We start from the raw sequence: 16,042 nt of genomic DNA on the forward strand, positions 1-16,042 counted from the left end.
GTTTTCCTGGACATCCAGGATCCATATCTGCATATCCCATTCGGGACGGAACATCATCAGTTTCTGCAGTTTGCACTGCAAGACCTTCCGTTTCAGGCTCTGCCTTTCGGACAGCAGGCTTCGCACCCGGGGAGTCTGGATACTTCCATATCTGGACGACCTGTTGTTTTTGGCGCACCCAACAGAAGTTTACCAGGACCAAATGCCTACAGTGGTGATTGTCCCGGAACATGTCGGCTGGATCATCAATTGGCCCAAGTCATCCATGCTTCCAGCTCAGTCTATGATCCATCTTGGAGCCCGGTTAGATACAACACATCAAAATATCTACCTGCCAGAGGAATGTCGCGGGACACTGTGGTCACGTATCTGACATCTCCTCTCCCTCGGCCGGGTGTCCATGCATACTGGCATGAGGGTACTAGGTTTGATAGTATCGACCTCCGGCATGGCGGAATATTCCCAGGGGTGATCCTCACCAAGCGGTCAGTATCCTACCACAACATCCGGATGATAGCCTTAAACACTGGCGGTACATCTCTTGCTTTACTGGTGGCTTCTAGGCCTGACCCTCAAGTGGGGAGACCATTTTGGATCCACCAGAGGACCCCTGGCTAGGAAATCGCCATCTGCAGGTCCAGTCAGACAATGCGATGGCTGTGGATTATATCATGGCAGCACTCGCAGTCCGGCTGCCATGGTGCAAACATCCCGCATCTTTCAGTGCGGAGATAAAGATCCCTGCTCTCTCAGTAAACTTTTTTCCAGGAATTCTCAGTTGGGAACAGGCTCTGGATGGCGGCAAATGGGCTCTCCATCCGGCGGTGTTCCAGATGCTGGTACCCGGTTGCGGCAGACCCTGAGTGGACTTGATTGCATCGTGCCACAACCTCAAGGTCACCCTGTACGGGTCCAGGTCTCGTGACCCCAAAGGCTTGCATGGTGGACCTAGGTTCGTTTTGCTCTCTTCCATGCCTTCCCACCCCCCAATTTCGCTCCTCTTGCGAGTGGTCTGCAAGTTGGATTGGGGGGGGGGGGCGGCACTTTGAGCCTGGTGGCTCCATATTGGCCCAGACGGTTCTGGTTCTCGGATCTACAGGCACTGACATTGGTCCCTCCGATCCGTCTACCTCTACGTCGAGATCAGCTCTCTGAGACCATGTCTACACCCGATTTACAGCGTCTGGCTTTGACTTGGTGGCTGTTGAGACCTCCCTGTTACTGGCTAAAGGCTTTAACACAAGAGTAATCTCAACATTTCTTAGGGCACTCAAACCTTCTGTGGCACTGCTTCCAACACATCTGGGGGGCTTACTTTTCCTGGTGTCATGCTCGCCACTTCAATCCCAGGATTTACCGCCTGGCCAGGATTTTGTCCTTCTTACAAAAGGGCCTGGAGGCTGGGTTGCGTTTCTCTACTTTTGAAGGTACAGGTCTCAGCTTTGTCCATCTTGTTCCGTCGGAAGTTGACGCTGTTGTCAGTACTCTGCTCGTTTTTGCAGGGCGTACTACATATCCAGCCTCTCTCTCTTCCCCAGGTAGTCCTGTGGGACCTTTCCCAGGTACTCACTGCTCTTTAGGCCCCACTGTTTGAGCCCTTACGTTTATTGGACCCTTTGAGTACGTCAGGGGCCACAGGGATCCCTACCTGCCACACCTGCTTTAGTTATGTTAGAGTTATTAGTTCCTCCATTGAGGGAACTCCCATAAGTTCGGAATGTGTTTCTTTATGGTCTTTCTCTTCCTTCTCTCTTGCCCCCTACCTTGGCTTGTTAAAAACTGAGCTCCCTGGCCTGGTGGCGGGGTAAAGGAGGAGAGGAGCCTGGCTGTCTGGGAGGCAGCAAGAAGTTTAACCTTTCTGGTGCTGAAATGCTCTTTCACCACTCCACTACCCAGTTTTAAGCCTGTGGTCACTGATGTCCTCGAAGGAAGAGATTTAACAGGTAAGACCTTAATCTCGTTATCTACTGGGCAGTGTAGTAACCACCCCGTAATGAAACTAGTTGGGCGTGGCTTCCAGGAAGGACCTAGAAACACTGATTCTCCTCCAGGAGTCACCAACGGCGAAGGTATATAAACCTTCATTTTTCCTGGGGGATGCGCCAATACTGGGGGCAGAGCATGCTCATACACATCTGTGCACACATTGGTGGCTCATTGATTCACGGTTTGTCCACAAATGGCAAAGTCTTATAAATTATTTCACTTATGCTGTTAGGTGTCTGCAAATGCGCTGTCCATTCATATACAGATGGAGACAGTGTGACCTATCCATATACAGATGGAGCCAGTGCGACCTATCCATAGTTCTGGTGGGTGCGTGGCCGATGGAAGGGGACGGCGTGCGCTGGCGGGGGACGGCAGATGGCGATCAGATTGCCAAGAGCCGCTATAATGAGAGCGGCTCCATCTGTTTACCAACATTTCTATGTTTCTGCAGTTGTGCAGAGCGCATTACATAAGGTGTGCAAAAATGAAAGGAGACTACGGTTGTAAGTGAAGAATATTTTAATTTAAGAATATTTAAGTACAGTTCATGTGTAACAATAAAACTACACATAATTGCCATTGATGCACTGATTCCAACGTGTAGGAAGGGAGTGGGTGGCTTGAGTGTTGAAACTCCTGGGTTGTTGACGTATCCAATTTTCCATGGTGTCATGCTGGTCTGGAGGAATCCATCATGCATCCGACCGTGCAAAACAACTTTCCAAGAATGAAAAAACTGAAGCGAAGCTGGGGAAAAGCCTTCTATCGGCAAACACATGAACCGATTAGATACAACACCACTACAGCAGAAGTATCATTTTCATTTGGACACAACTTATACTGTATATAGCATGTTATAATGCAGCACAAAAGCATACGCTCTGGTGGAATCTTAGCTGGGTGCCATATGTCTCTGGCACCACCGCCATTAGCACTCTCCCTGCCATGTAATATGTGATCATGTTGGTTACTCCTTTCTCTTCTGGATTACAGGATTATACCAGTGGGGCGCTGCTCACAGGGGAGCTGAAGAAAACCTTGATAGATACGTTACAGCCCATGATTGCAGCACATCAGGAGCGGCGGAAACAAGTTACAGAAGAGATGGTGAAGAGATTTATGACTCCACGCAAATTGGCGTTTGATTTTTAGCATCTTTCTAGAAGTTTTCCATGTTGGCCTCTGTAATTTATCAATAACCTGATTCAGTTTGCATATTCCGGAACATTCTAAGTCCAAGTATCGTCCGATTTCTCCTTCTGAGAACAGATATTGTAAATTATTGCAATAAATTTATAATGACATTCATCTGTTAAACTTATTTCTTGCTTTGTGAGTAAACTTTTTCAGCTATACTGAACTAAATAGTTTATTAGCGCATAATTGATTTGATATTCTGCTGAAAGTGAAGAATAAGTAACCCATAAATGCACAGAAGCTGCATTATTTTTTTTTTAAATGCTTTTTATTGGGTATATAATTTTACATAAACATATATGACATTTTGACATAATGCTGTGTACCAAACAATATCATAGGGTACTATAGTTAGAAATATGTAATATTAATATTAATGATACATGCAGAACAAACATCAAGCCTTGGTGATAATCCCTTAAAGAGAGGTGTGAACCAACAGGCACATATCTTAATCAGAAAGAAAAGCGTGAACCTCGAAACCAGTTAAAGCTGCTGTATATGGGAGTGTGTAAGGCTCCCTGTATGTGGAACAGAGAAAAGGAGGTATACAGCGCTGGGTAGTTTCTGAATGATGACCACAACACACTTAATGTAGTAAATTACAAATACATTTATTATACAAATACAAGTTAAGAGAGTACTCTCTAAGGATAAAACTGCTCCTGATGAAGACGTTTGAGACGTTGAAACGCGTTGAGCCATATCCTGACATCCACCAAAGTCCTATCCTTCATTTGGACTCTAATTGAGAGCCGAGACCATCTTGAACCAGGCTCCATAACAGTGATCGGTACTTATGTAATATCTGGGCTCCCGGTTTTCTTATGAGACTGTGTCCCCTCGCGGGGCTCGCTGTGCTCGCCACGCTTCGGGCACGGTGGCGCGCTGCGCTCGCCACACTATATAAAATCAACTCCATGCGTAGTTGGATAGTGGGGGTATGAAAAAATGGGGTGCATTTAACATGGGAGTCCAGATAATACATAAGTACCCAGTGATCCTATCCCGGACCAGCTTTCACCATCTTGGGCCAATTGGTCCCCACCTCCTCCAGCAGTGATTCACGGCGGTGGCCAATCCATCTTCCACCCACCACCCCTGCTTCTATCCTCCTGAGGCATAGGTCCATACCTCCTTGGCAGAGATTCACGGCGGTGGCCATCCCATTATCCACCTACCATTCCTGCTCCAATTCCATCCGAGGTATTTCGGACCTACAAGCTGGGAATTAACCGGTACCATCTTCAGGTCCCCAGATGAGACCCTGATGTTCTAACCATATGCTGGTAACTATAACAATATTGGCACATGAACTACCTTCATTCATCTTTTCCAGAGCTAAGTGCTTGCATCAAACCCCCCTTTTTTCAAATCCCTCCAAAAAAGTTTTATTCATTGCGCAATATTTTTTAGTGGATGACATATCTTAATCAGTCAAGGCAGATTATGTATTAAAGACAAAAGACATAGGACATACAACATACAAAGGGAAGTAAGGAAGGATGGGGGGGGGGGGAGGGAACTGGAATACCTATCATTTTATATGTCTTTTATATTTTTGTTATTTTTGTTAGAAGCATGCTAATAAAAGTTGAATCTTATATAATCCAGGTATTGCTATAGAATAGTGTTATGTGTCTAGACACAAAGAGGGGGAGCATCATACCCACGTCAGGAGCCAACCATGTACTAATAGCTTTTTAGTAAGTTATGAGCTAACAAAATAGTGATTCTATAAGTTTCTCAGAAGCCTAGGACAGAAGACACATAAATAGACATGTAAGGGTATAGATTCAACCCCCTCCGCACGAAAAGCAAGGAGAAGTAGCTGGGCTAAACTCCCACGAGTTTCGGGAAGAGAAAGGCTGACCACACTCCAGTTTACCAGTTATTATCCATTAAATGTGATGATCTGAAACCAGATCATCCCATTTGTCTATGATATTGTACACCAAATAATATAGCCAACACCTATATTCTCATGTATTAATAAACCGCGAAAGAATATGAGACTTGGTAGATGCGTCCAATGTTTCTATCAAAGGATTCCATTTTTGGAGGAATTTTAGAGTTCCATTTGTTGAGTCTGTTTTAGCATATTTTCTGTCATAGTATAGTATCTGTATGAGCTTTTGCTGTAGAGTCCTCAACTGTGGTGCGGTCTTCTGAGTCCAATGAATCAGGATGCATTTCTATGCAACTGCTAGAATTGTAATTAGGAGTGAGAGATTAGGTCCCTTGATTTTATCCGTGGGCCATAACCGGAAGGATAAGCCCATTTACGCCATAGGTTCCATAGAGAATCTGACATGAAATATTTCAAATAAGAGATTCAATACTTTCCACCAGAATCTCCTAACCTTGGGACATAACCACATACAATGTGCAAAATCTGCTGTTACATATTTACATTTAAGGCATTTGCCTGTCTCTTCTGGTACCATATATTTGCGTCTGTGAGGTGTAATATACGCCCTATGGACCGTGCGGAGATATACTTCCTGCAAATACACAGACTTTAGTGTTTTCAAGGAGACCATATGTAGCCCAATTACATCGTCTAGATTTGTTATCTGGGGTATATCTTGTATCCATTTATTTAGAAGTAACCTCCACTGTGTGTTGTCTAAACACTTCTGTTTCATAAGGAATTGGTACAAATATTTGAATTTATATTGTTTAATCTCAAAATAATTAAAAAGTAAATCTAAAGAGGTAACTTGGGAGATAAATGTAGGTTGTGTTGGAGAGGCATGTGGTGCTTTTATCGTGAGAAGGAAGTGTCTCATTTGGAGATATAGAAAGAAGTGTGATTGTGGTAGATCATATTTTTGGGAGAGAAATAAAAATGTATGTATATTGCCACCGGGATCAAACACTTTGCTGGATAGGTCAAGTCCCCTGTTCCTCCAAGAATTAAACAACGGATTAGAAATAGAGGGAGTAAAGGATGGGTTTCCCCATAGGTGTATATATTGTGAGATAAAGGGATTCCTCTTGCAAATCTTGTGTCACGACTAGGGATTTGGGACCCAGGAGTGACCTTGGTGGCTAGCTGACAACCCAATGGAAACAGGACGGAGGCAAGTGGATACAAATGGGTAATGTTTATTGCATAGAATGAACTGGTACAGGGGACATTAGAAAGTCTGTAAAAGTCTTTGGAAAGCTGGGAACTGATAAGTTACTTGGAGGCACGTAGTAGAGGCACGGGAGCACAGGAGCTGGAAAGCACAGAGTATGGCCACTGGAGAGCAGGTGCCGGAAGCACTGTAGGCAGTGGTGAAGGTGGTTGCGGGTGCAGGTACTGAGGCACGCAGAGACAGGTGCAGATGCTGGAGCGTGCGGGTGCAAGTGGTCACAGGTGCAGGTAACTCGGAAGCACAGGTGCAGGTAACTCGGAAGCACAGGTGCAGGTAACTCGAAATGCAGGAACGGATGAACACAGGTGCAGGAAACTCGGAAGCACAGGTGCAGGAAGCACAGGTGCAGGTAACTCGGAAGCACAGGTGCAGGTAACTCGGAAGCACAGGTACGGATGAACACTGGCACAGATGAACACAGGTGCAGATAACTTGGAAGCACAGGTGCAGGTAACTGGGAACACAGGTGCAGGCGACTCGGGAACACAGGTGCAGGCGACTCGGGAACACAGGTGCAGGCGACTCGGGAACACAGGTGCTGGGACAGGAAGCAGGTACTGGATACAGGTACAGGGTAACACTGGTGCAGGTACTTGTAATGCAGGAACAGGTGAACACTGGTGCAGGGTCTTGAAGGCACACAGGTGTAGGAACGCTGGTGCAGGGTTTTGGAGGCACACAGGTGTAGGAACGCTGGTGCAGGGTGTTGGAGGCACACAGGTGTAGGAACGCTGGTGCAGGGTGTTGGAGGCACACAGGTGCAGGAACACTGGTGCAGGGTCTTGGAAGCACACAGGTGTAGGAATGCTGGAGCAGGTACTTGGAGACACGCAGGTGTAGAAATGCTGGTGCAGGGTCTTGGAAGCAGGATACAAATGCTGGGTAACTGGAATACCACAGAGCTAAAGCAGGAACACAAGCTGAAGCTTCCTCCCAAGTTTTTGACAACAATGCAAAAGCAAAGCGTCTATGCAGGGCTGGGAGGATAACCCCTCAGAGCAGCACTGATTGGCCATCCGGGTGATTGGGAATGGCCACACCTAGAACAGTCTCTGGATGAGGCCAACAGGGAACTTGTATACATCCTTTCAAGTGGTAACCACAGAGTTAATGGCTGAATCAGAATCACCCAGGTGCTCATTACAAGCACATACTCAGATCTTGCTGCAGCAGGCTGAGAAACAAGACTGACAGGCAGGTAAGACAGGACAAACACACTGAGTTCTGGCAGGATTGTGACATCTTGTTTATCATTATCCATGCAGCATGAGTGTCTCTAAGCAATATGTTATTTCTAATAGCTGTGGGAATTGCAGAGAGTTTTGTTTGGATCAAAGCTCCTGGGGCATAAGGGTAAAATACGGCTCTATCCAATATGGGATCAGTATAAGAGGCTTTATTTAAAATCCAATCGGATATGTATCTGTAAAAGATAGCATGATTATAGATTTTTAAGTCTGGTAATCCAAAACCTCCTTCAGAATGTGGTGTTTGCAGTTTTGTCTTAGCAATTCTAGGTCTCTTACCCTGCCAAATAAATTTCAAGAACATGGATTCTAAACGTAAGATGTCAGTCCGTGTAAGCACTATTGGGAGCATCTGCATTTTATAGAATATTTTAGGAAAAATTATTGAGTTTATGATCGCCAGACGCCCCAAAAGGATCTTTCCAGGCTGTTAATTTAGTCGCTATGGTGTTTATGGTTTGAGAGAAGTTTAGTGAATAAATCTTAGTCAGGTCAGAAGGAATCTGTATCCCTAGATATTTGAAGCTAGATTGAGTAAGAGCGAAGGGGATGTTAAGGTTATGAAGGGTAGAGGGGTTTGCTCCTGCTAGAAGTAAGATTTCAGATTTTGATATGTTAACTTTGTATCCTGATATCACTCCAAAAGACTGAATAAGATTTAAAACTGCTGGTATAGATTGAGAGGGTTTTGAGAGGAATATCAGGGTATTGTCAGCAGAGTGCTATTTTGAGTTCTTCTGTGTTTATCTTTATGCCATTTATTAGTGGGGAAGTTCTAATTGCCATCGCCATTGGCTCAACCGCGATGGCAAAAAGCAAAGGGGATAGGGGACATCCTTGCCGGGTTCCCCTGCCAAGCTGGAAGTAGTTTGACAGAAGTCCATTGCAGGCTATAGAAGATCTAGGTTCAGTGTAAATAGTACGGATCATTGCTATAAATTTAGAGGGGAATCCGAATTGAGTGAGGGTTTTAAATAGATGGGACCATAATACTAAATCAAACGCCTTCTCGGCATCAATCGTGAGAATCATGTTAGGTGTATCTTTAGTGTTGTGGGATGCGTTGGAATGTTGTATTGCTGCTAGAACCCTACGCACATTAGTGACAGAATGGCGTCCTGTCTGGTCTCTGTGGATTATCGTTGGTAATATCAGTTTCAATCTCTCTGCTAAAATTTTTGTGAATATTTTGTAATCTGTGTTTAGCAGAGAGATTGGACGATATGAGCCAGCGTTACTAAGATCCCTTCCTGCCTTGGGGATAACCCGTATTATTGCATCCGAGAAGTAGCGAGGCAAGGTTTCTTGCTCTATAATATGATTAAAACAAGCGGTCAGGGGCCGAACAATGTGTGGTTCCATGAGCTTATAAAACTCATTGGAATACCCGTCAGGGCCAGGAGCCTTGACAAGTTTCAACTTCCCAATCGCCCATGATACCTCCTCAGCACTAATGGGATCAATCAGTGCCTTACGTGATTGTTCTGTTATTTGTGGAAGGGGGAGTAAATCCCAAAAAGAGGGGGGGTTAGGTTGAGAAGGGAGATGTGTGTTAGGGGGTTGTGGTTGGTCTCTTTTCGGAGGGAGTTAAAGGGGGTGTATAAAGTTTCATATAGTATTTTCTCAATTCTTCTGCTATTTGTTCATCTGAATCAGTCTTGGAACCATCTTCCTTAGTTAATGGGTGCACTACTGTTTTCTTTCTAGATCCTCTTAAGAGGTTAGTAAGCATAGATCCTACTTTGTTTCCAAATTGAAATTTTTTTAAATTAACGTTAAAAAGATATTTGTCTCCTTGTAGTTTGAGGTATTCTTCGAAATGTAATTTAGCTGACTGGTATTTCATTCTATTCTCCTGAGATGAATTAGTTTTAAAAGCCTGATATGCGTTGTGAGGGTACGAGTTCCTCAATCACTCAGACACCGAGCAGATGAAACCAAAATATGGTTTATTTTTATCACAGCACACGAAAGTAGATGAAGACAGGAAAAAGAGTCAAATGTAGCATATAAACGTTATCGGGTAGCAGTCCAATGGCAGTCCTTGTAGCAGCAGTTCCAAAGCACAAAACTATCACTTAATCCACACAGCAGTGATAGCCGAAACCTGTGTAAATCCACACAACACAGACGCTCCACACCAGAGCTTGGTAGGATGCCCCCTTCCCGGGCAAACGATGTGTTCCACAAGATCCAGTGAAGGGTAGGACCCCTGAGACCGGATTGCGACTAACATACTGAGCTGGCAGGTGTACAAGTCATTTTAAAAACTTCCAATTTCCCACGCTTCTCCATACCATCAGTGGGCTTGCACTCAATCCCTATTGGTGGATTCAAGTCAGGTTTATCCCCCCTCCCAGGTACTGCTGCTGCCCATCTGCTTCTGCCCCCTGCTGGGGTCGGTTCCAGAAAGTCTGGAAGTAGCCAAGATATGCATAGCAGAGTCAACACAAGATATAAAACACAGTCTGATTACATTATGTGGTGGTCACCCCCTGTGGACAACCCTCCTGTTGATAGTAGGGGAATTTGATCACCCCCTGTGGTGATTGTCCTTCAGCTATCCCCCTCATGTAAACAGCAGGAACAATAATCGGCTGATTACATTATGGGCTGATCACCCCCTGTGGTGGCCGGTTCCACAAAGTCTGCTAGAGCCCAGAGGTTTGCAAAGAATTGTAAACCCCCCTGTGGAGATTGCCCCTCAGCTTCCACCCTCCTGTGATAGCAGGAACAAAAGTATGGTAATGGGACATAACCTTTTGGTGACTTATTTCCTGGGTATTTCCTGGCAGACCATATTAGGGCGAGAGCGATCTGATCTGGAACTACACACACATATAGGGAGTATATAGACATATATGGAGAACAAGAGGGTACCGACGGACTAAAATAGTACATTAATTACTACACCTAATAAAATATAGTAATTACAGATTTACAGTGAATCTGATAACCTCACATTCCTTCCCCTACTATTGTAGTCCCGGTACCCAGCTGTTCAGGAACCAATAACAACCTGGAATAGCGGGATGCAGAGCCGAGAATCTGGGGTTTGGATATACCACCTGAGTCCCACAGGGTGACATCATACCAAACCCATCTTGTAAAAGGCGGCTGGTTTGCAGAACCAGCAAGGGCATGATTACAGTCTAAGTCATACATTGGAACTAACAAGGGCTGTAGCAATTCCTCTTCTTCGGATTCTGGGTACCCCCCCTCTGCAACATTGTAACCTACTAATACTTTTGCCTCGGGCACAATGGGGCAGGGACCACTTTCCACCTCCCCCTCTTGCCCAAGGAACAGGGGCCAAACAGCAGGCCAATATAGGGGCTCTGGCCCTGGCACTTCCACCACCCCGTCATGTCCTTCCTCCCCCAAACCCAAACTAGGGGCATGGCACATTTCAGTCCAGCATTTGGTCTCAATGTCCAGGGCTGAGGAGGGACCCTCCATCACAAACAATTCCGCTGGTGGCTGCAGGACAGGCTGTGTCAGCTCTGTCCCCTTAAAAGCCAGATGCTCACCTGCAGCTACTTCTGCGCACACCTCCTTCTCCGCGATAGCCTCCTTCCCCAGCTGAGTATGCTGGGCAGCCCGAAACACGACGTCATCTGTGACTGGTGGGCTGGTGGCCTGGATGTTGTCGGATACTCCTCTAACCACGGCGATCTCTTCTTGGACGCAGTCCTCATAGATCCCCTGGCAGCAGGATAATAGCTCTGCATCTCCCACCTCAGCAAAAGGGAAGCAGTAGTGCAGCTCCTCCCTAGGATGGGGGAGAAGCAATTGCAAACGGTGCCTTTCATCACGCCCCCTGCGACACTGATCTTGCCATGCTGGGGTATCCAGGAGCCCCCGATCAATCGCCTCTTCCTCTGCCACCACGAAGCACTCCTCCAGACACTGCAATTGTTCCCACACACTCAACTGGGCACCGAAATGGAGGATCCAGGCTCGATAATCAGCAAATGCATTTGTAGGATCTCCCTGATCGTGAAGGATCTGCTGAAGGATTTCCCCGCGAGTGCAGGATTGGATGGGTATACCTCGCAGCTGACCTTCTGCTATCAGCTCCTCCATACTCATTTCTTCAAGGGCAGTTAGGGGCCCCCCTGACAACGACCCTTCTCTTGCGGTAACAATTAATTCTGTGGCAGACCCCTCGGTTGTCTGCCCAGATTGCAGTAGCCCCCTTCTAGACCTTTCCTCTGGTTCTATCTGGGGCATCAATTTATTCTGGACTTGTCCTTCAGCCTCAGAATATTGTCCTCTTTGTAGCATCTGGGTAACTGTAGCAATCACTTCCTCTGTAAATTCTACAAACTCTGGCTCTCCTAGCAGATTCCAAGAAGTGGCCTCACCTTTACAGTGCAGGAATGCATCCCCCAGGTAACACACTTTGTCCTGTATGCTGGATACTCTCCACCCGCTGACCATCTGCTGAGCGTCTTCCCAGTACTTCCAGATATACTGCATTTTCCTGACAATAAATAACAGATCCGGCTTCCCAGCCTGCCGATACACTGAAGAACCTCCATCCCTGAGCTCCTCTGCTACAGGGGTCTTGAGGCATCGATTTTCTTTCCTTGGAAACATTTTCCCTTTCACAGGACTGACACCTGCTCACTTGCTGAACATCACCTTATTGCATTTTCCGTTTCCTTACATATGGTCTGATCCTTTGTTCTCTGTGCTTTCTGTGCTCGATGGTTGGTGTCTGAATGATCCCACTGTCGCTGCCGCCAAATGTGAGGGTACGAGTTCCTCAATCACTCAGACACCGAGCAGATGAAACCAAAATATGGTTTATTTTTATCACAGCACACGAAAGTAGATGAAGACAGGAAAAAGAGTCAAATGTAGCATATAAACGTTATCGGGTAGCAGTCCAATGGCAGTCCTTGTAGCAGCAGTTCCAAAGCACAAAACTATCACTTAATCCACACAGCAGTGATAGCCGAAACCTGTGTAAATCCACACAACACAGACGCTCCACACCAGAGCTTGGTAGGATGCCCCCTTCCCGGGCAAACGATGTGTTCCACAAGATCCAGTGAAGGGTAGGACCCCTGAGACCGGATTGCGACTAACATACTGAGCTGGCAGGTGTACAAGTCATTTTAAAAACTTCCAATTTCCCACGCTTCTCCATACCATCAGTGGGCTTGCACTCAATCCCTATTGGTGGATTCAAGTCAGGTTTATCCCCCCTCCCAGGTACTGCTGCTGCCCATCTGCTTCTGCCCCCTGCTGGGGTCGGTTCCAGAAAGTCTGGAAGTAGCCAAGATATGCATAGCAGAGTCAACACAAGATATAAAACACAGTCTGATTACATTATGTGGTGGTCACCCCCTGTGGACAACCCTCCTGTTGATAGTAGGGGAATTTGATCACCCCCTGTGGTGATTGTCCTTCAGCTATCCCCCTCATGTAAACAGCAGGAACAATAATCGGCTGATTACATTATGGGCTGATCACCCCCTGTGGTGGCCGGTTCCACAAAGTCTGCTAGAGCCCAGAGGTTTGCAAAGAATTGTAAACCCCCCTGTGGAGATTGCCCCTCAGCTTCCACCCTCCTGTGATAGCAGGAACAAAAGTATGGTAATGGGACATAACCTTTTGGTGACTTATTTCCTGGGTATTTCCTGGCAGACCATATTAGGGCGAGAGCGATCTGATCTGGAACTACACACACATATAGGGAGTATATAGACATATATGGAGAACAAGAGGGTACCGACGGACTAAAATAGTACATTAATTACTACACCTAATAAAATATAGTAATTACAGATTTACAGTGAATCTGATAACCTCACATGCGTCTGTTAGGTTTTGTTGTAAATCTAGATAGTTGCGTTTTTGCCTTTTTTTTAAGTCTGGAGACATAAGCAATCATTTCTCCTCGTAACACTGCTTTGGCCGCCTGCCAAAATGTCATAGGATTGGATTCTCCATCGCTAGGGTTATTTTTACAATACTCTTGCCACGTGGATGTTAGTTTATCTCGCAAATCTTGATTGAGCTAGATGTGAGGGGAAGCTCCAACCCCGCGAAGGAGTTGATGTATTGGACAGATTCAAGACTACAGATATGAGACCATGGTCCGATAAGATTGGAGGCTGGATAGTAATAGATTTAATAGAGGCGAAAAAGGATTCGGCTACCAATACATAGTCAATCCTTGACATTATACACCCTAAATGTATCACACTCTGCGGTTACCTCTGCTTGACACCGTACTAAGCACCATCACAGTGTAACTTGAGGTGGGGATACCTGTGCTGGTATCTGATCATTGTCCACCACCTGCCCTATGTGTAAAGGATGGGCTTAATCAACCACATCTTACACAGGATACCTCTGCCGGACACATTGGCGATATCGTCACATTGGCACTGAAATCATTGTTCATTATGCAGTTTAGCAGTGAGTGTGGGTCTGTGGGTCGAATTTTTCTTTTTTATTTTTTTTTTACACATTTTCACAACAAGTTTGCAGAGCATAAACCATTGAGCCTGATTCAGACTTGATCATTGATGGGTGAATTTGCAGATGGCCGCATCCCAGATGGTGAAATCCCACTCCGTGCAAGTCTGCGAATGGCAAATCCATTCACAACTCACTCACCATAGAATGATTTTCCCAATATGTGCAGTCTGTGTGGAACGCTGACCCTTCCACAACTGTGTGACAGACAGGCTGATCGGGACAAGAGCTGACGTCACAGACCCTCCCTAATGATGCCTGGGCACGCCTGCATTTTTCCTGATACTTTCAGAAAACGGCCGCTTACCACCCCCACCCCCCAAATGCCAAGTTCCTGTTAGTCAAGTTCTGAGGGGGGTTGCGATAAAAAAGATCTCAGATTTTTGTTGCTGTTTGGCCTTGCACATGCATGCTATGATACATATACACAGGCGCTGTTGTTCAATAATCGATCGCCATGCAAATTCGCACAACAGCTATGACATCTGAATAACCCCCATAGTCCTTTAGCTGTCATTCTTAGGTTCAGTATGATTTACCTATAATCAAAATCTTGAAGGTCAAAATTTCGACCACCATTGGCCTATGGCAAAATGGCGATATTTAAAATATCGCCAAATCAAAAAGTGGATCTGTTTTTAGGTCTGCCGACCTGGACATCGTACAAGTGTACCGTGTCTCCTCGCTCACCATGCAAACGGATGCGGTACACTTATTCTGGAATGGTGCCTTGCGGCACTCTATTCTATTCCCCTGCCACGTCTACTGGGATTGTACAGTATGAATAATTCGGTTTAAAATAAAAAAATCACGAAAAATGAATGTTAATTTTTGACCTGTTAACATTTTAAATGTATGTATTTTGACCATGTCGGTCGGCATAATGAATGTCAGTATTTTGAATGTGTCTGTACTTTGATTGTCGGTCAATGGTGGTTGTTATTTTCACAATAGGTAAATTGACTGCATCCCGAATCTGTATACAGTCATTCTCTATCTGCCTAATGTTATCACTGAGGGTATAGTTTGTCACGGTGTGGTGCACCAAAAGAAAATAGAAAGCGAATACTATAAAATGTACCTTTAATCAGATTGAATAAAAAATGTGAAATATAACTAACTACATATAACATAAAACACAGACAAAGTGAATACAGTGCTTGTTAAAAGAGCACGTGCGGGGTCACCATGTGTCTTCCTCCTTATATACAGTTTTTTCTGATTAATCGGAGTGAGTGCTTGTGTTTCCTTCCATTTAATTGTTTGGCTACGTGGCCAATTCCATATATGTTATAGGGAGTAGTACCTGTGTGTATCAATGAGCTATAGTCCCCAAAATAAGTCTGTACCTAGAAATTATTTTATATGGTTAGTGTTGCTGTGTATTAGTTTTGCAACTAAGTATTAGCCAGCCTTTAATATGTTGCTAATACAAGCCCTGCCTGTAGATCGTCAGTGTAAAGCTGGGTACACATACATACAATCGTCGGGCCGTTCTTCCATTCTTTGTCGGATGGCCGTCCAATTGTATAGGTGTGTACGCTGTCTCGTACGAGCGATAAACGTCCAAAAACGGTCATGTCCATCCATACTTGGTCGGTCAAAGGTTCATTGCTGTTTAATTTTCATCCGGCCGGGCCAATATCGGAACAAAAGTGCAGTGTGTACGCACATTCGATCTATATGCTGGACTTTCTTGCGACTATACTGCCAAAGCGTTCCGCCCATGTGGGCGTTCCATAGCTGCATGATGTCTCCTACAGCACATGAAGTGTTCACCTCTCCCCATGTATGATTAAAGAAATAATAATAATATACATGCACCCCATCTTTGTAGCAGATTGCCGTATCTGTCCCTAGTCACCCTGCCGGCTGCTATAAAGACCGGGGAAAGCGTGTACAGTTATTAACCAATCACAGTTTTCTATACTTGCGACACAAAAGAATCTTCATTCTGGTGGAATACGT

At 45.3% G+C, this 16,042-nt stretch overlaps 1 protein-coding gene across 2 annotated transcripts in view; it reads left to right on the top strand.

The window, feature by feature from the left end:
* The window catches only part of WARS1 (tryptophanyl-tRNA synthetase 1), a 111,596-nt gene extending 108,299 nt beyond the window's left edge, over window positions 1-3,297 (top strand). For both annotated transcript variants that reach the window (XM_083166969.1, XM_083166970.1), the window contains exon 11: window positions 2,983-3,297. In XM_083166969.1, the coding sequence (XP_083023095.1) occupies window positions 2,983-3,141 (159 nt within the window). In that variant the 3' untranslated portion in view covers window positions 3,142-3,297. The remainder of the gene's footprint in view (window positions 1-2,982) is intronic.
* Window positions 3,298-16,042: the final 12,745 nt, after the last annotated feature.

This window comes from Crinia signifera, chromosome 12, assembly GCF_055691185.1.
Source record: "Crinia signifera chromosome 12, ASM5569118v1, whole genome shotgun sequence".
NCBI lineage: Eukaryota > Metazoa > Chordata > Amphibia > Anura > Myobatrachidae > Crinia > Crinia signifera.